General features: G+C 43.5%; 1 protein-coding gene across 1 annotated transcript in view; it reads right to left on the reverse strand.

The window, feature by feature from the left end:
- The window catches only part of WDTC1 (WD and tetratricopeptide repeats 1), a 2,674,659-nt gene that overhangs the window by 631,675 nt on the left and 2,015,102 nt on the right, over window positions 1-27,882 (reverse strand). Inside the window, 1 exon segment of the mRNA XM_044084279.1 lies at window positions 16,302-16,475. Within this exon segment, the coding sequence (XP_043940214.1) occupies window positions 16,302-16,475 (174 nt within the window).

Here is a 27,882-nt window from a genome sequence, read left to right on the forward strand (position 1 = left end):
CAAATCTGTCCAATGCCATAGACTTCCTGTTAGGGGGGATGGGCAGTGGAGCTTTCCTGAGTCAGCTCCTTTTTGGTGGCTGCTGCAACCACCACAGACTATCAGAATCCCTTTGGTACAGTGCAATCTGTCTATGGGGGCACAGTGTACCTTATTCCTCCCATTTGAGTATGAGCTCTAGTGTCCAGTCCTTCCATACCCTCATAAACACAAAGTCAATAAAAGGATCCACAGACGGAGACACCCGGGATATAGATAGGCTGGTGCCAAAAGACTCCAAAAGCAACTTCTCCTCTGTGTTAGGGTTTTGGAAGGACATCTACCTTTTTGGCGGAGGATCTCCAATTTGCCCCCCCCTTGAAGTCAGTGCCAATAGTGACATATCCCTGAGGGAAATCCAAGTGTCTCCTTTTATAATTCTTTTTCAGAGGGACGCCCCCAGTTGAAGCCTTCCCAGGACCAGCTTTTCCAGGGTAGACGTGAAATCTCAGTCACAGATTCTATGGAGATGGGGATCAGATCTGACGGTGGGAGAACGAGGAGTCCCCTAAGGTGGGAGTGGATCATCTCCACCACCTCGAAGGCAGATGGACTACGAAGACACGAGAACTGTCCCTCCAGTGCCAAACCTGTTGAAGACTTTTCTGGAACACCTGCAATCCTCCTCTCTGAAGAGGGAGTTGGCACACAGCTGTCGAACAAAGAGGCTCTGAGGGGAAGAGACAGTTCCCAAAACTTCAGAGATGAAATAAGCCTCCTGGACTCCATGTCTAAGCTTCAAGCTCCAACAGGCACTGGATCCCAACACAGCTGGAGGCGAGCACGTTAGGGAGGTGGCCAGACTAGAGTAACTACTACCAGATCTGATGTCTCAATTCTCAGGACCATCAGATATGACGAGTCCGAAAACAGGACGTCAGATCAGAGAAGGAGCTATAGAACTTAAGGGAAAATGTCTTTTTATGGATAATGAAAGGGATGAAGCTGGCAAAACCCTTATACCCTCCATCTGGATCTGTGTTTTTAGAAATTGTCTCAGTCTATCCACCTCATGTTCAGACAAGCTCTGGGAAGAACTGACAGAGAGGAAGCTGATGGTGGCCTGGACATTCTTTTGTGAGAGGCCTCCTTGAGAGGACCCCTCTGTGCCGAGAGCGCCAGCTACAGACTGACAGGTGGAGCACAAGGGGATGAAGGAGGACAGACCAGGACTGTCTGGTTCGAAGATTTCATATCCAAGGCTTTTGGAACCTTTCTTGGTGGCTTGGAGAAGGATCTCTCCAAGGAATGTTTTCTAATTTCCCTGACTTCCTTATGTTTCTTGATGGCGGTTTAAGCACCTGAAGTGGAAGGGTCAGAAGGAGCAGGAGAAGGAAACAAGCCCTTCAAGATGAACTTGTTCCTAAAGTCCGTCAGCACCCGCAGATTAAAGCCTTCATAGACTTGACAAGAACTCAGGTGAGCTGGGCCCAGACAATAAAAGCACTCCCTGTGGATATCAGGTACAGGAAATCTGGTGCCCACAGGAAGTGCATTTTTTAAAGCCCAAAGGATTATCAGACTTCTCAGTCATGATAAACCAACAAAGAACAAATCTACCTACTTAATAGAAAGAGGAAAAGGACAGTACAGAAGAACACGCAGAATAGTCTAGCTACAGCAAAAAAGAAAAAAAAATAAATTGATTAAAAAAAAATAAAAATAAGAACCAAGAGGTAAAAGGATAGGAGAGGATAGCAAAATGAGTTTAGAAAAACATGGCTCAAGGCAGACATAAGGTTTTACCAAAAAGCTTAAAGGAGTTCTAGAGCAGCAGGACCTCACTGCTTTTCAGACGAGCAGCAAAAATCAGAGGTAATCTGGGGGAATGAGGCATTGTGGGATGGAGAGGTGCTAGAGTTTCAGATCCTAAGCTTCCAAAGTGGCGGAGTCAGATCAAAGAGTTGGATCTGAAACCACATATGTTGAGGACCAAATGAAAATGACATCAGATCCTATTTACACCTGCATTCCGCCAGGGTGACCTGTTTCTTCTGGAGGACCTGGTTTTGATCCTGTCAGTTACTGCAGTGTCGATACAGTTATGTAAATGTCTATACAGGGCATTTGTGTACTTGTGCATAGAAGTCATTGCTAGCTGTTTTAGCAGGGGGTGGCTGAAGCTTTTTATTCTTTCGCTTAGTAAGCTAAAGTTTGGATTGGAAAACGTCTTCAGTTTCTTTGCTTCAGTGTGGGTGTCAGGTCTGATCTTTACATCAAATGAGACAGATTTATGGTCTGACATTATCAGGGATGGCAACACACAGGGGTTAGTGCAGTGACCCCCCCCCCCATGTTGGTGAGTACCAAGTCCAGGATATTTGAGTTTGTTGCAAGGGTGGCAACTAACTGTTTCAGGGCTTTTGAGTTAAAGTCCAGGAAAGTACAGTTGTGTACACTTACCATAAATGTAGATGTTCAAGTGTATTCACTGTTGCAGTCATTACATTTGGGTAATCTGCTGGCAGGTTGCCCTCAGTCGGCCTGAATAACAAAGTCTTGGGTCCTGCATCAGTTGCTGTCTCTTCTTCCATGACGTCAGGTCATCAGGGGTATAAAACTTGCAGCAAACGCCATTTTATTCAGTTTTTCTTGCCCCAGATGTCAGGTGGCCCCCCAAATGGGGAGCAAAAAATAAATATATATATATATATAAATATATATTTCCAACTGAAGGATAGGGCATCCACTTTCCATACTTTTCTGTGATAAGTTCTTGTGCAGAATTTGTCCAGCTCATAATTTTGGGGAGAGGCAAACAGATACATGTCCGGGCTCCCCCATTTCTGTGTCAACATGCTGAAGATTTCTGGATCCAGTTTCCATTCATGAGGGTCCATAAGATTTCTGCTTAGGTCGTCTGCCAGAGAATTTGGTCTTCCTGGCAGGAACTGAGCTTGAAGATGTACTTGGTAAGTCAAAGTTGTGTTCCACAATGCCATGGCTAGTCTGCAAAGGGGGGTAGGAATGTGCATCCCCCTGCTTATGTGCCATAGAACTGTGGTGTTGTCCGTCTTTATTAGTGGTTGTCCTGGATGAACTAAGCCCTTAAAGGCTGTCAGAGCATTCTGAACATCTAGCATCTCTTTGTGGTTGATATGCAGATGCATTTGTTTTGGGCTCCATTTGCCCCGAATGCATCTCCCCGCCAGGTGGGCCCCCCCAAGCATAGTCTGATGCGTCTGTAGTTAGAGTTTGGGTGGCAGGGGGTAGAGTGATTGACAGTCCCTTGTTTTGGTGACATGTGCCTGCCCACCAAAGAAACTCCAGTTGTAGGCAGGGAATGAGAGGAATCATTGTTTCCAGACTGACAATTTGACTCCATAAACTTTTTAGGTACCATTGTAGTTTCCTCGTATGCAGTCTCGCATATGGAATTAGCAGAATGCAGGATGCCATGAACTCCAAAGCCTGCAGAATTTGTCTTGCAGATAACTGGGTTTTTGTTGCCATTTGTTTGAAGTATGTTGTCAGTTGCCTTTGTTTGTCTGGCGTAAGGCAAGCCATCTGGGCAGTTGTATTCAAGCTTGCACCCAGGTATGTAATTATTTGAGAGGGTGCCAGTTGGGATTTCTGTTTGTTTATTGTGTACCCTAGGCATGTTGGAAGCCTTTTTACAAATGCCAGATGCTGAAAAAGTGTGTCCTTGGCCGCTGCTTGAATGAGACAGTAGTCCAGATAAGGATAAATTTGTATGCTTGTCTGCAGAATGAAATTACTGGTGCCAGGCACTTTGTACAGACCCTGGGCGCAGTAGATAACCAAAGAGCAGTGCAGAGAATTGGTAATGCAGAAAACTTGCCTTGAAGCGGTGGTGTCATCTGCATGATTCCCTTATTAGGATATGCAGGTATGCCTCTTAAGTCTAGAGTCACTAACCAAGCATTCCTGCCCAGCATAGGCAGTAGCTGTTGTAAAGTCAGCATTTTGAATTTTGGAATGTCCAGGAACATGTTCAAAATCGATAAGTCCAGTATTGGACGCCAGGCATCGTCTTTTCTGGGTAACAAGAAAAGTCTTGAATAAAAACCTTGTCCTTTTTCCTTTTCTGGTACTGGTTGAAAAGCCCCCATATCCATGAGGGACATAACTTGTTTCTGAGCCTCTGCCCACTTATTTTGTGGCAGATCTGGCCAACCGTTTGGAAATGGCAAAGTAAGGAAATGAAATCTGTACCCCTGGGATACTATGTTTAATACCCACTTGTCCTGGGTAATTAACTGCCAGTTTTGAGCATGAAGTGCTAGCCCCCCCCCCCCCAAGGGGGCTGCCAAAAGATAAGCCCTTGGTGAAGGTAGAGGAAAATCATTGAGACTGCTTACTGTAGGGCTGTGCTTTGTTTCCTCCAGATTTGGAGGTGGAGGCACCCCATTGCTTTGACCTGTAAGAACCCTGTGATTGGTATCTGGAGTCGTTTGAGAGCCTGGATTTGCCTTGAGTGGCTCTGTTGGACACAGGAAAGGACCAATTTTTAGTAGGCCAGTGCCTACTGAAACTGGGTGGCTGCACTTGCAAGAAATCTTTTACAGTTTGCATAGATTTAGCTTTGTCTTCCATTTTCTTTAAAGCCTCTTCTGCCTTATTACCAGAGTATCATGCTGCAAAGGGGCATCCAACAATTTAGCTTTAACATGATCAGGCAGGTTTTGCTCCCTGAACCAGGCATGCCTTCTAATCACAGATCCAGTAACTGCGGCCCTGCAAGAGGCCTCCAAGGAATCAAAACCACACTGCAAAGTATGCTTTCCAACCTGTTCTGCTGAATGCAATAATTCCTTTAATCTTTATTTTCCACAAAATCAGAAATCAACATTTTCTGTTTCAGTAAGCCAATAACATGCTGATATTTAAGCATATAAAACTGGCAGTTTAAGGCCTTAATTGCCAAGGTTACAGACGTATAAACCTTCTTTCCCCATCTATCCAGCGCCCTGGAATCTCTATCAGAGGGGGTAGGATTTTTGGCTGTAGAGGCCTTTACACTCTCGGGACCCTGTGAAATAGTCTCAGGATCAGCAGCAGGATTTTTGAATAGAAATTTGTGGGAGTCAGGAACCCTGTAATATCTGTCTGGCTTACTAGGAGCCAGAGGTAGGGAATCAGGAGCCATGCTTGATTCCGAAAACACATCAACAATGTCTAATACAGGCGGTATTGCCAAAGGCCTATGCTGTGGAAGAAGGAAATCCCTAAGCCTCTTTTTTGATTCAGAGAAGTCCTGACTCTCCCAGTGAAAATGTTCCCTTAAAGTATGCAAAGTTTCTCCAAGAGAGTAATCCTCAGGAGGAGATGCAGACGGGATGGATTCTCCTGCATCAGAATCCTCATAGGGTGGAATAGAAAATTCCTGATCATTAGAGGAATCAAAAGAAATGGGAACCTGATCTGAAGATTCATAATAAGTGCCTTGTCTAGGCCTCTTAGCAGGGGGGTTGGGAACCCCTGTTCAAGGTAATTAAGCCCTCAGCCATTTTGATCATCTGTTTTTTAGGCATAGGGGCCTGAGCAAGTGGTTCATGCATCGTTTTTTTAGACATAGAAGTTTTTGATCTTGTTTTTGAGGCTGGCATCGGTTTAATATAAAATGTTGAGGCCTGAAAACACCCTCAGAAGCCGGTGCCTGCTCAGCAGCTCCAGACCCATCCAAGGGGGAGACATCCACGGGTTCAATACCAGACTCCGAATGGGTCTCTGTAGAGGCCTGCGACTCAAAAGTAGCGGGCATCAGGGGCTGCGAAAGCGCCTCACTGAGAACCGGCGACTGGCTTAAGAGAAGCTTCATCGGTTTTGGACCTCTGTCTGTCTCTGTCTTTTTCTTTGCGCTTTTGTGAACTCCGGTAGTCGAACTGCTAACAGACGACATTTCAGAATAATTAAATCTTGATCCAAAATACTTAGAAGCAAAAATATACCGACGCTTAATAGTGCGTTGGTTAAATCTAGCACAAAACCGACAGCAAGGCACGTTATGATCTGGGCCTAGGCAAGGAATACAGTACAAATGAAAATATTTATGAGGTACTTGCTTCCCACAAGTAATGCAATTATTAACTTTTACTGACATCGGTAAGGAGCAAGAAAAAGTTTCCCCAATGGGGTACTTAGCTTTAGTTTGAAGACTTCAGTTCTGAAACTCAAATGCGAAAATTTCAAGAGTTGGCCGACCGGCACTTACGAACTGCTTCTGCTTAAGGCACCGCGCGTCAAGAAAGAATGAATAAAATGGCGTTGGCTGCATGTTCTATACCCCTGATGACCTGACGTCATGGAAGAAGAGACTGCAACCGACGCAGGACCCAAGACTTGTTATTCAGGCCAACGGAGGGCAACCTGCCAGCAGATTACCCAAATGTAATGACTGCAACAGTGAAACACGAAGAACATCCTCAGGTGATCACATCTGTGTTCATGTATGTTGCCATGTCAATGGAAGGACAGTTGAAATCTCCAATGTCCAAAGTGTTTTGCTGTGTAAGGAGTGACTCTAGCAAGTCCAAGCAAGTGGTGAGCTTCTTTTGGTTCCTGGTGGACCACCTGTGGCTAGCAATGATGTAGTAGGGAGTTTTATCTTCAGTTATTTCAACCTGAAGGAGCTCCAGAGAGTCACACTGTTTAACCAGTCTCAAGTTGTATTTGAATTTAATGAAGATGGCTTCACCTCCACCTCCACCTTTGGTTCTTTCATGTCAGATTTGGGGACTGAACATGTGAAAGGAGTAGCCCTGCATGACTGGGGTGCTCTCTTGGCCTTGAACCAAGTCTCAGTGACTGCACAGACGTCAGCATTTTCCAAGGTGAGGAGTGCTGCCAGGGAGTGCAGTTTTCTGCTTAGACTTCCATGCATTAACTAGCATGCCCTTCAGTTTGTCTTGAGTGGATTTCTTTACATCAGGAATTATGTTGTTTTGACATTGCCTAACAAAGGCACTACGGAAAAGGCAAGCATCTTTACTAGTATCTGAAATCCTTGAGGAGATGGGTGAAGACCATCTCTGGCAATACAGTATGGTCCGTCGACCAGGTCTTCCCAAGCTGGCAGATACTGGATCCCCTTGGATTGACTTCAACAGTTGGCTTAGTTTCTAGTGTCAATCATTTTTTGTCTGTAATGTGGCATCATCCTGGATGAAGGCAAAATGGGACTTAGTGGTAGGGAACATAGTTGCTTCAGACACATAAGAGAGTTCAGTCATGTCTCTCTTCATATAGTCCAGAGAGGTATGTCTCAAGTCATTCACTCCAACATGTACTATGACGGAATCATAACAGTAATTGTTGAGTGACTTGAGTGCATGTGTGATTTGACAGATCCTGGCATCTGACAGGCAGCTGACCATGACCTTCTCCTCCCGCAGCCTGGTGAGTGGGGGCATCCATGTGTCTCACTGTGGAATTGCCTATGACTAGGACAATAGGTTCTGAGGTGTTTTGCCTTACAGGCTTATTTGTTGAGACACTTGTATGTGTTTTGCTATGTGCAGTGGTCTCAGTTCGTGTTCCAGTATGTGCGATTTGTTTGCACTTGGGAGGTCTCTGATCTTTTGGTTGGTTTCTAGTGAATGCCTCCTTTGTATGTAGGTTTAGGTGTTGTGCGCTTGTTAAGTGCAGAAGGTGAAGTGTGTGCGCTGACAACCGGTTTGATGTCTGACTGGTTATGAGAGAACGGATTCCAAATTCAGAGCGTACATGCATCTCTCACATACTGTGTTCGTTTTAAGAGCAAGTCATTGTCAGTAAACATACAGTTTGGAATTTAAAGTCATGATGGAAGGTTGGACGAGAGCTGTATGTAGACTTTGTGCAAGTCATTTGGAGAAGCAGTCAACTTTGTAGGAGATGGCTGCTAGAAGAATTTAATGGGACTTGTTTAGCCTGCACACTTGGACATTACAGGTTTTCCAGCTGGCTCAGTTGAAACAGCGGGCTGTTTTCCACAAAGAAGCTTCTCCAGTTAAGACATTGTGGTACATGCCTACAAACCTGCTGAAGATGCTACAGGATCAGGGAATCTTCAGAAGAATTGATGATGGCTCTGTCTGAAATAACCTGTGAACCTGGTCAACAAGAAACTCCCGAAATCAGCTTAGACATATGAAAAGAATGACATTTCTACACCACAACAGTGCTCTTCTCCCCAACTGTTGATTTTGAGTGGGGTATCACCCACAGAAACAGACCTAAGGATGAGTCCTGGAGGAATCCCACTTGTAGTGAACATTTCAGAGGAGAATCTGCCCTCACCCTGATTTTCTGTGTTCTGTTTGTGAGAGACTACTACTGGTCACAAGGCTGTCTCTTGTCTAGCTACTCTCCTCCTTAATCTACTTACTCCTCTTGTATCCTCCTCTTTCCTCATTTCTTCTCTCCTCGCCGTAGTATCAATATTACTACATACCAACATCCTGTTTTTCTTTCTAAATAATCCCTTGAATCCTGCCCAACTTTATTGTTACTGTATAGATATACACTGAAACCTGTACAAAACTGTTAGATTAGTTAACTTCACTTTACTGTAAATATTCTTGTATATAGCATTTGTGATGTACATTTTGGACTTTAATGACCATAAATCTAACTGGAGCTTTTCTCCTCGGGTCTCCACTGAAAACAGGCCTTTGGCTCAGCTGGACCGACCCAGTTAACAAATGACAAATAACTAAATAAGAGAGGCAACTACATTGCCTCAGGAAGCCCATGTCAATCAGGCTGATTGGAGAAATGGGAAACTGACCGTTCATTATGGCAGGATTATACCTTAATTAATAGTAAGGAGTGGGCTAGTTAGACCAGGATTTGTTCTCTGATTAACCAGAGGATCTAATCTGTAGAAGGTTAGGGTTAAAAAAAACTGTGACAACAGTTCTTGGTGTGCAACTGGTTTTCACACAATTCAGCAAGGGAGTCTGGGAGGGTATACTAGCAGATATCTAGGGAAAATTGTCTTCCTAGGCGTTTGCATCTATACATGGCAGCACTAAATGCGAGGCTCAAATACAAGCAAAGTTAAAACAGTTTTTTACATAAATTAACCAATATGAAAGCTCAAAACTGAGCCTTTTTCCAGCAATCTCCAACTCAGATGGGTCCTGGGGTAGACACTTCTGCCACAAGGGTGCACGGAGGCCCTCTTAATGTGAGATGGGTTTTAGTGCTCAACTGATGTGTCTAGATTCAGCAAGTCTGAATCTAGACTATACTACATATACAAGAAAGAAGCATTAAAAATTCAAAGTGCAAAATAAAACAGTCAAGAGCAAAAAAAGCAGAAATGAAGCAGCAAATTAAATACAGTTCACAAAGTGCAATGCAGGCTTAACATACACTTAAGTTGAATGCAGTGGATGCCTGTGTGTGATTTCTGTTCAGATGCAGTCAATCTCTGGGTAAAGTCACCAAACTCTGAGCAGCTCCAGTAAACTGAGCATGGTCTTATCTGTTACACCCTCTTGCAGTTTCCATTTCTTTCACTACAAGAATTACATTTCATTTATTTTGAGCGGACAGTTCCAGTGTTTTACTTTGTTTAGAATTTCAGCAGCCAGTTCTTCTTTTATAACGTGTCCTACATGGACCTGCTCATATTCAATGATGCATTCATGACCTGCTGCAAGCGTTTTTAAAAAGGTTCTTCCAAATGGTTTCATGGAGCTTTTAAAGGCATGGAAGCCTCTAGGAGAAAAATAAATGTCTTTGTATCCCCATGCAGATGCAAGCCTACAGTTGTGCACAGGCTGTTAAGCATCTAGGCATACATTCTCAACATACAGCATGCGCAAATGCACCTGAAACTACAAATCTGAACAAATTCCTTCCATAAACATGCACCATAAATTACAGAACATGCAACTCTAAGTCTTACTCTAAGCAAATATGCTAAATTATGCTGAAAAAAAATTAAAATACATAAAAAATAGTAAATGCTGGAAAAGCAGCTACCTTGCTACCAAAATAAAATCACCACCACCTCAAAATAAAAATACAATCTCATTCGGCAAACAAGGAGCCTGGGTGTAAATTCTACTCTAAATAGAAGTATGGAAAACAACGTTGTTTTATTATGAAAGATCAAATCTTGGTAGAATAGCCAACTGTTACAGACTGCTTAAAAATGTATGCATAATCGAAAGGACAATCAAGTCCATGAGCTGGGAATCTTCTGCACAACTGAGCAATGTGTATATAATCAGCACAGAAAACAGGACTGCATGCTGGTTACTATAGCAGAAAGTTTAAAGAACTCAAACCTAACAGTCTTGTTTCCAGAAAAACAGATCAGATTTTCTTCCTATATTTTCATAGGAGGTTACCAGACTAATAGCCCTAGGGATCTTTACAAACTTAGCCATGTTATACCCATATTCCCTAACTGACCTTAGTTAGATGGTCATTATTCGCAGAACAAGTCCATGATCAGCACCAACTGCCCCTGTCCATGAGGGACATAGGTGCCACCCCTGGCATGAATTTATGGTCTCCCATCAAACTGTCTAGGTTGTGCTTGAATAGGGTTACTGGGGAGCTCTGCTTCATGTGAATTGGGAGTTTATTCCACAGTAGCAGCAATCTCTGGGAGATATATCAGTCTCTCCAGCATGTAATGCTAATGTCACAAACTAAATTGAGATTACTGGAGCGAGCGACTTTTGTCCCACTTGATTTGCAAATTTCCATCATGGCATGGTCAGAGACTGCTCTGGAGGTCAGGCACAAGTCACCTCTCAGCAGACTATAGGATACAGAATACAGGGACAGGGCTTTCAGTCTTTCCATGTAGGTTACATTTTCAGGGCCCTGAATTTCCTTGGTGAGAAACCTCTGTGGTCTCTCCTGTTGCTGCAGGTGTCTGGTGAGGTACATGCAAAAGGCAGCATTGTACTCCATTAGTGGTCTGATGAAGGCTGAGTACAGAGGAATTATAACATCCTTAGTCTTGGATGGAATGCCCTTATTTCTGATATGCACAGTGCAGAAGGCTTTCCCTCCCACTGTGGACACATTGTGATCAATGTTTAGAGAATGCTATCAAATTTCACACCACTGGGTTTGAGCTTAGGGAGATGCTGTCAGTATTGCAATTTACAGGGACTTTCTCTTTGCCAAAGGGAATAATAATGCACTTTTTTGCTTTTAGTTTTAGTCTGTGGCTTTGGCACCAATCATATGTCTGTGTTAGCCCCTTTTTATAATATATTAACATAGTCTGGGAAACTCAATGATCTCACCCAGTTTGCAATCATCAGCGAACTATGTAAGCCAAAGGCCATCTACTTTCACATGGACTTCCAAGAAATAGATTCCAAACAGCAGAGAGCCCAGCACAGATCCTTGTGGTATGTCACTGGTAACTGGTCTACTTGGCAGAGGTGGAATCCCCAACTTTAACAGTATGAATTCTGTCAGTGAACCAGCTGGCTATCTATCTAGCAACGTATGGGTTAATCCCCAGGAGAGTTCCTCAATGATACCAGAGTGGGGGATTGTGTCAGAAAAGCCTTTGCTAAGTCAAGACAGGCAGTATGTACTGTTTTGCCCTCATCCAGGGCTTTGGTGACATTCCTGAAGTAGCCCACCTGGTTCAATAAGCATGATTTACTCTTAAAGCCAAACTGGGTTGAGTAAAGAGTATGAAGATGGTCTATGCCCTTGTTAGGGTCCACATGGATTCTTTCCATGGCCTTGCACATAAGGCTAGTTAGGCTTGTGGGTCTACAGTTTCCATGGTCAGTTGATGGACTCCTTTGTGCAAGGGGATTACTGTTGCTGTTCTCCACTCTGCTAGAACAAAGCCCATGCTCAAGGTGAGGTTATAAAGTGCCAAGTGCTTTCCCTAAGTTTCACTTTAGATTGTTTAGTAAGCAGCTTGGGATGTTATCTTGTCCCACAGAGGCAGTGTTTTTGGCCTTGGACAGCGCAGCTATGACTTGCTCTTTGGAGATACTAGATAGAGGACTGTTGTCAGGTATGCTTTGGGATATGGCTGGTGGGGACAGGGGATGGTTGAAGTCTCCACCATATCTGTCAGCTAGAAGGTTGGCAATTTCCTCAGGTTCAGTATGAGAGGTACTGCCCACTACAAGTTTTACTGCTAAACAGTGACCAGAAGGATGGTGACAGGGAGCTTTATTGTTAAAGTGATCTCTCCCTGAAGATCAACCAAATACAGTATAGCACCATCTTTGTCACTATTAAGACTGAATGCTGACTTTTAGGTAGATGCCCACGCAGCATCATATCTGTTATCTGGGAGGTGAAAGCAAGTGATACAAGGGTTTCCAAATTAACAACTATAAACAGTAAATCCTACAGACACATGTATATAAAACAAAATTACCAATAAAACAGTCTGTAGGCATATCAAGCTGGAATAATGCCTGCAAGTGAAAAATAACTTTCTACCACAAACATATGGCAATAAAAGATGCCCTTACTAAATTCAGCCACAATAAAGGGGGGACAATGCTAATGCACTTAAGAGTGCAATACATAAACAAGTACTTCCATTAGAAATGTAGTCACCTTGGAACAAAAAATATTGAAAACAAAAATACATTTATAGGTATCTATTCAAGAGCACCGCAGGTAATGGCATTTGCGAACAGGCTTATGATTATAAAGTCAACAGTGAGGAGAACATAACTACACTGCAGCACCTTCTGCACTCCTTAATCTGACAGGAGGCAATACAAATGAAAGGCTATATTCAATCACAGCATGGAAACTACATATACACTCAATATAAAGTCCAACACACAAACAAATCACAACAAATCTATATGAGGGATGTAAGTTTCTGTGACAGCCTAGTACTTCCCTATGAACCTATCTGCTAAAGGGCATTTATAAGCCTAGCCAGAATGTGCTGGCTTTCACCAACCCTTAGATTAGTTCCCTGTGCCCCTGTCCAGCAGAGTCACTGCAGTGATACCCGGGGTAAATTTTCTGTATCCCATCCACCCGTCAAGGTTTCCCTTGAGTTTTAGTGAGGGGCTCTGCTTGATATATATTGGAATCCTGTTCCAAAGCATGGGGAGTCTCTGGGACAGGAATCTATCCCTCCAGCATGTCCTACTTATCATTGTGGTGAGGTTTATATCTCTAGAGTGTGTGGTTCTCCGGGATTTGTTTTTTTTAGGTGGAGCATGTCCATCAATTCTGGGTTGGACATGGCCTTGTATGTCAGGCAGAGATCACCTCTGACTAAGCGGTATGCAACAGAGTACAGCTGGAGTTTGAGTCGCACTGCATAGGGCATCTGTTTGAGGCCAGTAATCCTCTTGGCGAGGTACTTTTGTGGTCTATCCAGCTGTTGCAGGTATCTTGTAAGGTACATCCCAAATGGGGCATTGTATTCTATGATGGGTCTAATGAGTGATGAGTAGAAAGGCACAATAACCTCTTTTGTTCTAGATGCAAACCCTTTTGTGATTAGGTGGGCCACATAGGATTTTCTAACCACCTTGGCAATATGAATATCAGAGATTACTTGCAAACCCTTTTGTGATTAGGTGGGCCACATAGGATTTTCTAACCACCTTGGCAATATGAATATCAGAGATTACTATCTACTTGGGTCACCAGATCCCTTATTACATTTTCTGTATTTAGGGGACTACCACCTATGTGGTAGTTCGTGGGTACTTTGTTTTTTCCAAAGGGGATGACTATCCACTTTTTGGCATTTAGCTTGAGGCCATGATTTTGACACCAGGTATCTGTCTCAGTGAGACCGTTCTGGAAGGTGTCTATCAGCCGGGGAATCAATTACGGCCCCTAGTTTGCAGTCGTCTGCGAACTTGGTCAGCCACAGTCTTCCTATGCTTGCCTTTATCTCTGAGAAGTACATACCGAACAGTAGGGGTCCTAGGAGTGAGCCCTGGGGGTGCCCACTTGTAACCAGTTTAGAGTTGGACATAGAGTCTGCAACTCTCACCATGTGGGTTCTATCCATGAGCCAGTTGGCAACCCATCTCGTGACATAGGGGTTTATGTTCAAGCTGGTGAGCTTGTCTATAATACTAGAATGGGGAATGGTGTCAAAAGACTTTGCGAGGTCTAGGTAGGCTATGTGGACCTCTTTTCCTTCGTCTAATGCCTTGGTAACTGTCGCAAAGTCCAGTCCACCAGGTTTAGGAGGCATGATCTGCCCTTAAAGCCAAAGTGGGTAGGGTCCAAGGTTTGGAGGTTCCCAATGTCTCTGTTAAGGAGTTCCATGATTATGCGCTCCAAAGCCTTGCAGACCAGGCTAGTCAGGCTTATAGGGTGATAGTTCCCAGAGTCCGTTGTGGCTCCACCTTTGTAGAGCTGGATAACTATTGCTGTGCGGCATTCTGTGGGTACATAGCCTGTAGAGAGGCTGAGTTTGAACAGTGGGTTTAGGTGAGGGGTTAGTTTATTTTGGAGCTCTTGTAAGACACAGCCTGGGACACCGTCCGGTCCCCACTGAAGCTGTATTTTTGGCTTTGGATAGGGCTGTTTTAACCTGTGTGTCGGTGACTGACAAGGCCCTACATTCATCTGGTATGGTTATCGGCACTTTAGGGGGGGTGAAGTTTGCACTAAACCTGTCTGCCAGAATGTTGGCAATATCAGTCGGTTCAGTGTATTTTGTGCCATTCTGCACTAACTCAGAGCAGATCTAAGAGTTTCCACTCAGGTTCTTGACATAGCTAAAGAATGCTTTGTGGTTATCTTTGGAGTCATTGGCAATTTTTCTTTCAAAACTAGCCTTGGATGATTTAATGAGGGATCACAGTTTCTGGCCGACACTGATCAGGGATGTCTTGCCTTCTTGGGATTTTACTCTCTTCTGTACTAGTTTCCTCCTTCTGTTGTATAGCTTGTTTATGGCAGGGGTCCACCAGACTGGTTTCCTTTTCTTGGAGGAGTGATTCTTGGTTTTACTTGGGATACCACGATCCATGCATTCCTGCAGATACTCAGCAGATTGGACAGCACTGTCCTTTAGCATGGGAGCTGTGAACCTTTCCACCTCGGTCTTAAGTAACGTTAAGTTTGCTTTTGAAAAGTTTTTCACGGTGGTTTCTTTGATTGGGGGTGGGAGCAGAATGTGGATATCCAGAGTGATTAATCTATGGTCTGATCTAACCAGCGAGGGGTTGACCTCCGGTGTGGAACACTGGTCGCCCATGCTGGTGATGACCAGGTCCAATATGTTGTTCCCTCTGGTGGGGGTGTTGACTAGTTGATCTAGGGCATTCAAGTTTATAAATTCTAGGACATGTTGGGCAAGGGAGTTGGTACTTAAGCAGTTCTCCCAGTTTATGTTTGAGTAATTGAAATCACCCTGTATTAGGGTGTTTGGTAGGACCTTCATATTTCCCAGTGTCTCCAGAAATGAGCAATGCGGGGTCCTGGGTCATGGTGGGTGATCTGTAGCAAGCTACAATTTGGACTGCAGTTTTGCCCATTGCTAGTTGCACATCGATGATCTCTGAAGCATTGTGCTGCGCCACTAACCTAGAGGTGTGGGTATCCATGATCAACCTTAAATGCATCTACCACAGGTTAACAACCTTACTTCAACAAATGACTATGATAACGAGTTACCCCCTCTAGCCTCTGCCAAGAGGTAGGCCCTAAATTTCCATCCTTGGGGAAACAAAACATGCCTTAAAGTTTTCAATCCTACATACCATGAAAGCTTGTCAGATACTGAAGTCCATTATGATCTCTGTCTCACTTGTGAAGTGTAAATGCCCTCAGCCACAAACATGAATGTTTAGCATTTAGCAGGTTCCTACAAACACACTATAACGTTTTATCTCTATCCTTTGTACTATTAATGTATTGCTTTATTAAGAAAGTTAATTTTTTTTTTATCTTGCCTTGCTTTAATTTTTTTCCTCCAAACACCTTTATTGAATTATCACTTGTGACATAGGCAAATTTACATTCATATAAGTAATCCTATATTAACATGACCTTATACTTCACATATATATTTAAAAAAATAGATAAGGTTTACCATGAAACCGCTGCAATTTAGGCAGGACCGGCCTTTGGTCAACTGGTGCCCTAGGCAAAAGGGCTCCACAGCGCCCTACCCACACCACTGGGTGCCATCATTCTGGCATACCTACACCATCCAGTTTACTGGAAAAGTGCCCCTGCTACAGTGGCGCACCAGGCAGCCACCTAGTTGGCCTATGCCTAAGGCCGGCTATGAATTTAGGGCGTTGGCATTGCAAGTTAATATGCGACTATACACCACTGATTAAGGAGCCTTTAATTAATGTACTTACCACTTGCGCTTCATGTAGGCAGCTGCTCGGTTACCATACAGCATTGCATTTTTGGAAGCTTGCTTGATAGCCCTGCTATAAAGCTGGATGGCTTGAGACCAGTGCTGACATGCGAAGGCATCATTAGCCTGCTGTTTCATTTTTTCTATATGGGGAAGAAGGTCCATCTGCTGACTAAGAAGTATATTAAAACATATTTACACAAAAGCTGTAGAAAAAACAAACTAATAATCTACACACATCCTTTAAAATACATTTTAATGATGAAAAAGCAATACAAACATTATTGACTACAAGTAACCAACTGTATATATGTATATAAACAGCAGTGTGCACATTTTCATAACAGCAAACACAGCTTGGCAAATTATAACAGGAAAACTACTAGCAATTTAAGAAAAAAAACTGATGAGACATGCCTAAGATTTACCTTACAGAGAAAACTTTGCTGCTGTAGTGTAATAAGCAAAGTGACTCTACAAATGCACCATCCGGAACTAAGAATCAGACATTACTCAAAGGCTACCGCATGCTTGTGACATGAGTGATATTTGTGGAATTGATTATTCATGTTTAGTCAAGGGAAATTAATGTGTTCCTAAGTCATCTACCACAACAAAAACTACATTTTATACACTTATAAGGTGGCTCCAATCATCATCAGTTCTGGACCCTTTGCTGTGGACTTATCCAGCCCAAAGTGTTTCCCAAATGCATTCCTGTCACAGCAGTCCATTTCAGTCAGCAGGGACTCTTGGCAAACTGGCTTCCTGCTGCTCCAAGACAAAGATGCATTTGTTTAACAGAGTGAGTCTATGCTTTAACTGCTGCTGCCCCTGGGAGTGACTTGTGGACCTAATGAAATTCCCTTCTGGTTCAGGTTCTTAAATTCATTAGGTGATATGTAGACACGACTGTCAGGCACTTCTACTCCCTGAAAGGCTTTTTTTAACCATGACTGTCTCCTTTCCACTCAATCATGGGACTGCATTTGTTCAGTAAGAGTGTGTCAACTGTTGTCATCCCTCAGAGTGACAATGAACCTCATGAAATTCCCTTTGAGTTCAGGCTCCTAGATTCATCAGGTAATCTATGGGCAAGACTGCCTGTTGCTCATTTTTGCGCGATGAAAGGATACCATCCCTTCAATGAACAGTCTTGTCAGAGACTTAAGTATTTACCTCCAGATATTTAGATTTAACAGTTTAATGGTCACCATCTATGTTCATGGTGGTCCATGACTGGTTCTCCTGCATGGTTCTCCAGTGAACACTCTAGGAACAGCAGTCTCAACATTCTGACTCAACTTTTCACCCTACTCAAAAATCCTGGGTGTGACAATCATTTGTAGTCTGGAGGTTGAATCCAGAAAATCACTTCAAAAGAAACTTTCCAAAGCCACACTTCTCTGGCAACAGTCAACATGGACACATCTGTCATTAAAATGGAAGGGGGAGGGGCTATATTTCCAAGGGCAAGACTATGGCACCCAGACAACACAGGAACCATACTCGCATGTCAACATCTTAGAGCTGACCTTCTAGCTTTCTGTAAACTAATACTTTCCATTCATATAGACATGACTGTACAAGTCTGGTATACTTTCCGAGAGAAACATGCGCTTATCTATTCTGTACAGATGATGAGGAAGAAAATGGGCCATCAGAACCTACAACTTGCTAGTGGCAGGCTGAAGAATAAACTCTTACTGCCTTCTAATAACTTACGAGTGGTTACTTAGTGATCAAGAAACCCTTTCTTCTTTAGGATACTCCTTTGTATAAATCCATCTTTATCTCAGTAAAGGTCAAGTGTCCCAAGTACTTTTCACTGATAACTGCTTCTTCAAGGTTTAAGTAAAAGACATATTAACCAATCTTTGGCCAAATGGCTTCCTAAACATCCCCCTCCCCCACTTCCTAGAATGACAAGTTTCAGTCTCAGAGTCAGGCTACTCAATGCCAAAGTGACTTTCATAGCTTCTTTTTGGAGCACATTAATCTGGTGAAGCCCATTCTACTTAATACCTACCAAGATAGTGCACTCAGATCTGCACCTTAACACTCAGAAAGCTACAGCTTGGTTTCTCAAGTTCCAAGTGCTTCCAAAGATTTTTTTTGATAGATAAAGTAATTTCCATAATGACACCCCTGTGTAATGATCATCTATCCAGAAGAAAATGTCAAATGGAATCATTTTTCCCTTTTGGCAAGGATAAGGACACTTTCTGCTTCTGTTCTGCTGGTCCTTAGCTATTTAACCAGAACTTGTGATTCTGACCTCAGGCATTCCACCTTCAAGGTTCATTTAGTGACCATATGTTCTGCCTAGATTTCACTTCTTTAGCTTCCTTGAAGATGTGCAAAGCTTTCCTATATGGGAATCTGCAATTCAGGCCACACTCAGGGGACTAACCCTCTCTGGTACATTTACTTTATACTTCAGAAGTTTACCCTCCTATGACTGAAGCCTGCCAACTCTGGTGAACTGAAATTTTTGCATCATTGGGGACCATCTGTTTGGCTGCAGATACTTTTGCTAGAAAAATCTTCGCTTCAAAGCTCTTAGTTATGGAAAACAGATCTGAAAGTTAAGAAATGGGTGGCACCTGGAACCAATTTCCACAATATGCCCAACCTGGCAGAGACTAGTATAAATCAATCTACCACTGTATGGATAGCCAAAACCTACATAGCCAGAATCAAATAATTTCTCAAGTATGTCCAGCTGTTTGTCGCCCGTGTCAAGATCAAAATGGGCAAGAAAACTTCCAAGCATGCATGGTATATGGTCTCCCTAAAGTAAATGCCCTTTGGTAGAGATTCAAAAGTAATGATATTCAATGCCGGTGTCACAGCCTAACAGGGCCTGTATTCAGTCTCAGGAGGCTGTGTATTTTCCTAGATGTGTGTCTGAAATTCCTTAAAGGAAAGGATCTATTTCTATTGGAAAAAACACACCTGAGGCAAAAGTGGGAAGGTGGCCCACTACCAGATTGTCATATTAGACTTCACTGAACTTTCTGCAATCAAACTAATGTGGAGGATGGACATTCACAGATTGGCTGTGATGCAATAGAGATCCCAGAATCACTAAAACTGACTAAGCACAGCAGGCAAATATCTATCCCAGCAGAGTGCTGCCCCCCTGACATCTCAGATGCTCAGGTGGGAGCCGCCCTCTCCAAAGCAAAAAACACAGCATCAATGGGACCAGACGGTGTCCCAGGCTGCGTCCTACATGAACTCCAAGAAGAGCTAAACCCAAACATAAAACTACTGTTCAATCTCAGCCTTACTACAGGATATGTACCCAAAGAGTGGCGTACAGCAACAGTGGTCCCTCTCCACAAAGGTGGTGCCTCAACGGACCCTGGAAACTATCGCCCCATAAGCCTGACTAGCTTGGTCTGCAAAGCTATGGAAAGGATCATCATGGACCTCATAAATAAAGATATTGGGGACCTACAGACACTGGCTCCTACCCAGTTTGGCTTTCTTAAGGGCAGATCCTGCCTCTTAAACCTGGCTGACTTCTTTGAAACAGTCACCAAGGCCATTGACGAAGGGAAGGTGGTCCACACAGCCTATCTGGACCTCACAAAAGCCTTCGATACAATACCCCACTCGGGCATTATAGATAAGCTCACCAGCTTAAATATAAACCCCTATGTCACTAGATGGGTTGCAAACTGGCTCAAGGACAGAACCCACATGGTTAGAATTGCTGGAGCCATGTCAGACTCCAAACCAGTTACAAGTGGCGTCCCACAAGGCTCAGTCCTGGGACCCCTCTTGTTTGGTATATATTTCTCGGAGGTACAGGCCAACACGGAAGGACTGTGGCTGGCCAAGTTCGCAGATGACTGCAAACTGGGCGCCATAATCGACTCTCCAGCCGACACAAGCATCCTCCAAAAGGGCCTCGTAGAAACAGACAACTGGTGCCAGAGCCATGGCCTCAAGCTAAACGCCAAAAGTGTATAGTCATCCCTTTGGCAAAACAAAGTGCCCACAAATTACCACATAGGTGGTAATCCATTAAGTACAGAAGAAGTAATTAGGGACCTGGGGACCCAAAGTTGATAGCAATCTCTCATTTGACAACCACGTGGCCAAAGTGGTTAGAAAAACATTTTATATAGCCCACCTAATCATGAAGGGATTCACATCTAGATTAGGGGAGGTCATCGTGCCTCTTTACTCATCCCTCATCAGGCCCATAATTGAGTACAATGCCCCTTTTGGGATGTACCTTACCAAACACCTGCAGCAACTGGAAAGACCCCAAAAGTACCTCACCAAGAGGATCAAAGGTCTCAAACAGATGCCATATGCTGCCCGGTTAAAGAAACTCCAGCTCTACTCAGTGGCATACCGCCTGCTCAGAGGTGACCTGTGCCTGACGTATAAGGCCATGTCCAACCCGGAATTAAGGGACATGCTGCACCTCAAAAAATCCAAATCCCATCGAGCTACACGCTCGAGAGACTTGAACCTCAGCACTGAAATAAATAGGACATGTTGGAGGGACAGATTCATAACCCAGAGGCTCCCTTCACTCTGGAATAAAATCCCAGTCCAGGTTAGGCAGAGTCCCTCATTGACTCTTTTCAAGAGGAATCTTGATGAGTGGATGGGAGATCGTAGGTTTACCCCGGGTATCACTTCTGTGTCACTGTTAGAGGCGCAGTATACTAACCTCGAAAAAGGGCATAGCAAAATTAATTTAAAATGGGTGGCGAAAGCCAAACATACTCTGGCTAGGCTTATAAATGCCCTAGGGAAGATAGCCTAGTATGAACCTATGAACCTATGTACCGCTCCATCCTAACGGACAAAAGCCTGCAAAGTAATAGGATTCCTTGGTGGTCACAAATTTGCAAATCTAAAAGTCACAGATTAAGGGAGTGATAATCAGAAACACCAAAAAATGGAGCCTACTCTCTACCAAGTCACAGGAAAAGTTCTGTTTGGTGAACGTATGAACTGAGCTCCAGGTAGCAGCTTCTAGAATTGTCTCTGGTAGGAACACCTCTGAGAAAGGCTATAGAAGTAGATGCAGCCCTGGTGGAATGAGATCTAATCCCCTGGGGGATAGTTTTACCATTGTGCACATAGCAGAAACGAATACAATGGCTTATCCATTTGGAAATAGTCTGCTTTGAAATAGCCTTTCCCATCTGCCCCTGCAGCAAATGTGACCAGTAGTTGTTCAGATTTTCTTTGAGATTTTGTCCTGTTTAAGTAAAATCTAAGCTGTCTGTGTACATCCAATGAATGCAGAATCTGTTCCCCCTTGTTCTGTGGATTGGGAAAGAAAGTTGGCAAATGAATGGTGTGATTAAGAGCCACACTGGATACCACCTTAGGCATGAAGGACGGATTGGTCCCGAGAGAGACCCTGTCTGCATGAAAAATAATGAAAAGCTCCACTGCCATAAGAGCCTGTAATTCGGAAATCCTTCTAGCTGAAGTGACTGCTAAAAGGAAAGCTGTTTTCCAGGAGAGAAATTTTAAGTCTGCAGTAGCAGTTGGCTCGAAAGGAGGGAGAGTGAGTTTTTCCAATACAAAACTGAGGTCCCAGGGCAGGGGTTGGAGCTCTCCTGGGTGGTCTTAAGTTTTTGGCCCCTCTGAGATACTGCTTTAGCAGAGGATGAGAGAAGAGGGGAGGTTCTGTGTTGTATTGAGCTGAACTAGCTGAGGCATGGATTTTGACGGAAGAAAAAGACAGGCCCTTGTGAAGCATCTCAGTTAAATATTGTAAAATCTGGGGAATATTGGGCACTGTTGTGCTTATCCCTTGTGATTGACTTCAGGCACAGAATCTTTTCCATTTGTCAGCATAAGACTTTCTAGTACTAGGCCTTCTTGCCTCCAAATGACATCCATCACATGTTTGCCAAGGGATGCCAAGGGTGAATTTAGGTGATTAGCCACACTGCAAGATTCAAAGTTTGGAGCTGAGTGTGCAGAATTTGGTTGTTCTGCTGAGACAGTAAGTAAGGTGTCTGACGCAGGTGCCACGGTGGAAGGTGCGACATATTACGCAGGAGTGGGTACCAGTGTTGGTGAGGCCAGTCTGGAGCAATCATTTTTGGCTTGTCCTGTTTGACTTTTAGTAGAAATTTGGAGAGCAGAGGGGGAAAGGCATAGACCAATAGGTTTTTCCAGCTGAATGACAGAGCATCCACTTTCCAGGCTTTTTTGTGATGAGTACTTGTGCAGAATTTGTCCAACTGATAGAGCTTGTTGCTATGTCTGGACTCTCCCATTTGAGTGTCAACATGTTGAAAATCCGTGGTCCCAGTTTCCATTCGTGTGGGTCCATGAGATTTCTGCTTAGTTCGTCTGCCAGAGTATTCAGCTTTCCTGGCAGGAATTGAGCTTGTAGTTGAATATGATAGGTCAAGGCCGTGTTCCACAATGCTATGGCTAGTCTGCAAAGGGGGTATGAGTGTGTACCCCCCTGCTTGTTTATGCACCACATAACTGTGGTGTTGTCAGTCTTTATTATTAATTGTCCTGGATGAAGGTAGTCCTTGAAGGCTGTCAGTGCATTCTGTACAGCTAGCATCTATTTTTGATTGATATGAAGGTGCATGGGATTTGGGCTCCATTTGCCCTGAATGCACTTCCCTGCCAGATGAGCCCCCAAGCATAATCTGATGCGTTTGTAAGTTAGGGTTTGGGAGACAGGGGGTGGAGAGAATGGCAGTCCCTTGTTTTGGTGACAGGCCTCTGCCCACCATAGGAACTCTTAATTGCAGGCAAGGTACGAGAGGAATCATTGTTTCTAGGCTGTGACTATGTTGACTCCATAAACTCTAGGTACCACTGAAGTTTCCTCATATGCAGTCTTGCATATGGAATTAGAAGAATGTAGGAGGCCATGAACCCCAAGGCTTGCAGAATGTGTCTTGCAGATAGCAGGGTTTTTGTGGCCACCTGTTTGAAGTCGGTCACCAAATGAATTTGCTTTTCTGGTGTAAGGTAAGCCATCTGGGCAGCTGTTTTTTACAAACGTCAGATGTTTTTGAATAATGTCCCTGTTTTCTGTCTGAATTAGACAATCGTCCAGGTATGGATATATTTGATTATTTCTTTGCCTGCAAAACGCAATTACTGGAGCCAGGCACTTTGTGAAGACCCTGGGCGCAGTAAATAAGCCAAAGGGCAGTGCAGAGAACTGGTAATGCAAATAGCCTGCTTTGAAGCGGAGGTATCTTCTGCAAGATTCCCTGATTGGGATATGCAGGTAAGCCTCTTAAGTCTAGAGTTACCAACCAGGCATCTTTGCCTAGCATAGGAAGTAACTGTTGAAGAGTCAACATCTTGAATTTTGTAATGTCCAGAAATGTATTTAGAGTAGATAAGTCCAGAATTGGATGCCATGATTTGCCCTTTCTGGGTACCAGGAAAAGTCTTGAATAGAAACCTTGTCCCTTTTCCTCTTCTGCGACTGGCTGAATAGCTCCCATGTTCATGAGAGACAGTACTTGCTTCTGGGCCTCTGCCCACTGATTTGGGGGCAGGTCTGGCCATCCATTTGGGATTGGCAACGTGTGGAAATGAAATCTGTATCCCCTGGGATACTATATTTAAAAGCCATTTGTCGTGGGTTATAAGTTGCCAGTTTCTTATATGAAGTGCTAGTTTTCCCCCCAAAGGGGCGGCTGAAAGGTAAGTGCTTGGTAAATGTAGAGGAAAGTCAGAGACTGCTTTCCACAGGGAGGTGCCTTGTTGTTTCCAGATTTGGAGGAGGAGGCACCCCATTGTTTTGTTCTAAAAGTCCCTTGTGACTGAAAACTGGAGCCTTTGGAATTGTGTTTGACTTGAGTGACTCTCGAAGGAACTGGAAAGGACCAGTTCTTACTAAGCCAGTGCCTACTAAATCTTGGAGGTTGCACTTGTAAGAAATCTTTCACAGTTTGCATAGATTTAGCTTTATCTTCCATCTTTTTTAAAACTTCTTCATCCTTATTACCAAAGAGACGGTTCCCTGTTGTAAAGGAGCATCCAACAATTTTGCTTTAACATGATCAGGCAGAGTTTGCTCTTTGAGCCAAGCATGCCTTCTTAGCACACAGCCAGTTACAGCAGCCCTGCAAGAGGCCTCCAAAGTATCAAAACCACAATGCAAAGCAGGTTTTCCAACTTGTTCAGCTGAATGCAATGAATCCTGTAAATCTTTATTTTCTACACAGTCAGAAATTATAATTTTCTGTTTAAGCAGTCCCATGATATGCCGCTGGTATTTAAGGATATGAAATTGACAGTTTAAAGCCCTGATTGCCAAGGTTGCATAGGTGTAAACCCTTCTTACCTCATCTATCCAGCACCCTGGAATCTCTATCAGAAGGGGTAGGATTTTTAGCAGTAGAGGCCTTAATGCCCTTGGGACCCTGAGAAATGGTTTCAGGATCTGCAACAGGATTTTTGAAAAGGAATTTGTGGGAGTCAGGAACCCTGTAGTATCTGTCTGTCTTACAAAGAGCCAGAGGCAGAGAATCAGGAGCCATACTAGATTCTGAAAAAACAAACAGCAATGTCTAGGACAGGAGGTATAGCCAAAAGCCTATGCGGAGGAAGAAGAAGAAAATCCCTAAGTCTCTCTTTAGATTCAGAGAAATACTGACTTTCCCAGTAGAAATGTTCCCGTAAGGTATGTAAAGTTTCCCCAAAAGAAAAATCCTCAGGGGGAAAAGCAGATGGAATGGAATCTTCTGCATCAGAGTCCTCATAAGTAGGTATAGACAAATCCTGTTCATTAGAAGAGTCAGACGAAATAGAATCCTAGGCCTCTTAGAAGGGGGGGATTGGCTACCCCTGATCAGAGTAATTAAATCTCAAGCCATTTTGATCATTTGTTTTTTAGGCATAGAGGCCTGCACATGTTGCCCAGGCGTCAGTTTTTGAGACAGATTTTGATTTTGGCCTTAGTTTTGAAGATGGCGTCGGTGTAATATACAAATCTGTAGGAATGAACACACCCTCAGAAGCCGGTGCCAGCACAGTGGCTCCAGACCCATCCAAGGTAGAGACATCCGCGGGTTCCATAAATTGAAGCATCTCACGGCATACCGGACTCTGAATGGGTCTCAGTAGAGGCCTGTGAATCAGAAGTAGCGGGTATCAGGGGCTGCGAAAGCACCTCACTGAATACCGGTGAACTGGCGACTGACTCAGGAGAAGCATCATCGTCGGTTTTGGACCTCGACAGCCTGTCTCTGTCTTTTTCTTTGCGGTTTTTAGGTATTCAGGTAGTCTGAATGCTAACAGACAGCATTTCTGGATAACTAAAACGTGACCCAAAATATTTAGAAGCAAAAATATACAGACGTTTAATAGTACATTGATTAAATTTAGCACAAAACCGACAGCAAGGTACATTGTGGTCAGGGCCTAGTCAAGGAATACAGTACAAATGAAAATCCTTATGAGGTATTTGCTTCCCACAAGTACTGCAATTAACAGCTTTTACTGACCTCGTTAAGAAGCAAGAAAAAGTTTCCCCAACGGGGTGCTTAGCTTTTTAGTTGAAGACTTCGGTTCTGAAACTGGAAAACAAAAATTTCAGGAGTCGGCCGACTGGCACTTGCGAACTGCTTCTGCTTTGGGCACCGCGCAGCAAGAAAGACGGATGTAATGGCTTCGACTGCATGTTTTGTACCCCTGACGACCTGACATAATGGAAGAAGGGACAACTGATGCAGGACCCAAGACTTTGTTAATCAGGCTGACCGAGGGCACCTGCAAGCAGATTACCCAAATGTAATGACTGCAACAGTGAAACATGAAGAACATCAATGGATCATGTCTCACTCACCCTGGATGGAGGACTTTTCTCAAATTATAATGAATTCTAGAGACTACATCCACAGAAGTCCCCATAAGATGCTTGCTTACGAGAAGTCTTCCTAGGCAGACTGACCAGATGTTAGATACTGGAATATTAGGAAACCTGACTATCCACTTAAGTCACAAAAGAGGGTCTTAACCCTAAAATGGCTAACCTTTGGCCCATCTCTGGACTAAAAACAGCTATAAATAGAACCCGCTAAACTGAATTATCTATCAAAAGTTGTTATGAACGTTCTGTTCACTTCTGCTGATACACAGATACACGAAGATCTGGGGACCTCCAACCAGCTGCAACCTGGAGTTCTCCTACTCAAGTACTACTACTCCATAAAGCTGCTCCACTATACTGGCCGGGCCAAGAAAGTGAAATTATTGAACAAACTATCCAAGCTGCCTTAAGCACAAATTCCTGTCCCCTCTACTCTGTTTTGTTCAGAGGTCTCAGTGGTGGGCTCTCTTCTTTCAAGCACAGAATCCCTACCCTTTCCAACCTCCTCCACCTTCAAAGAACCAATGGTCTTTTCTTAATCTCATGCCAAAAACCTTAGCTTTCACTGCAAGATCATCATCATCATCTTCAGGAGTGACAGATTTGTAACACAGCACATTTTCTGCCTGTGGAATAAAGTTCTTGTACGCAACAAAATACAGTAGAGTTGATTATCCGAACGCTGATTATTCAAAACGTCAATTATCAGAACTAGCCTTTCAAAGTTTTCGGTCGGAAAAAGCATAAAGTTTGAATATGTAAACATTATATGTATTTGCCTGAGCATGTTTTTTGAGCTTGTAGCCACGCTTGTGTGTGAAAAATATTCTTTACTGTCCACTGGAATTGCTGAATGGTTGGAGTGTATTCCTGTGTGCAGAAAAAAAAAAAAGATTTTAGACGTTTTTTTATCTGGTTCAATTATATACTTAATTATCCGAACAATCTGATTATCCAAATTACCCTAGGTCCCAATTAGTTTGCATAATCGACTCTCTACTGTAACACCCTAACTTTTGTTTAAAATTAGGTTTACAGGTAACGACTAGGCTGTGTGTCTGAGGTCCAGTTTAAGCTTAGCCAATTTTCCTTTTGATGAATGAATTAACCTATCCCATATGGTGTTAGACTGACCTTACCCATCCCATGGTTGATAATTACATATAATCCCTAGTCAGAATAGCTGGGATCATACCACAGATAAGGGGACCACTGCAGTGGATAAAGCACTTATGATCTGCCCCTCTCAATTAGTTGTATATGGGACAGTCCTGGGGTAAATTTTCTATTACCTGTCCATAAATCCAAGTTCCACATCAGTATTGACAAGGATGAATTTTGTTTAACCTGGATGGGGAGCCTGCTCCAGATGTATACTTGTCTATCCAAACAGCTCTGTTGAGTAGAGGAGGATTAAATCCCTGGACAGAGGATTTCTTCTACCATCTGGCTTGATGATGTGCAGTAAGTCCATTAGTACTGGTTCAGAGAATGCCTTGTATGCCAAACATGGGACACCTCTTAGCAGTCTGCAGACTACACAGTATAGTGATAGGGCTTTGAGTAGGCCCATGGACATAATTTTTAGGGTTTGTATCCTTTTGGTAAGGTATCTCTATGGGCATTCCAGTTGATGCATACACCTGGACAGAAACATGCCAAAGGAGGTATTATACTCAATGGCTGGCCTAATGAGGGCCAAGTAAAGGGAGACAATAACACCTCTAGA

The sequence above is a fragment of the Protopterus annectens genome, chromosome 1.part1 (genome assembly GCF_019279795.1).
Source record: "Protopterus annectens isolate FY-2018-M chromosome 1.part1, PAN1.0, whole genome shotgun sequence".
In the NCBI taxonomy this organism is placed as follows: Eukaryota; Metazoa; Chordata; order Ceratodontiformes; family Protopteridae; genus Protopterus; species Protopterus annectens.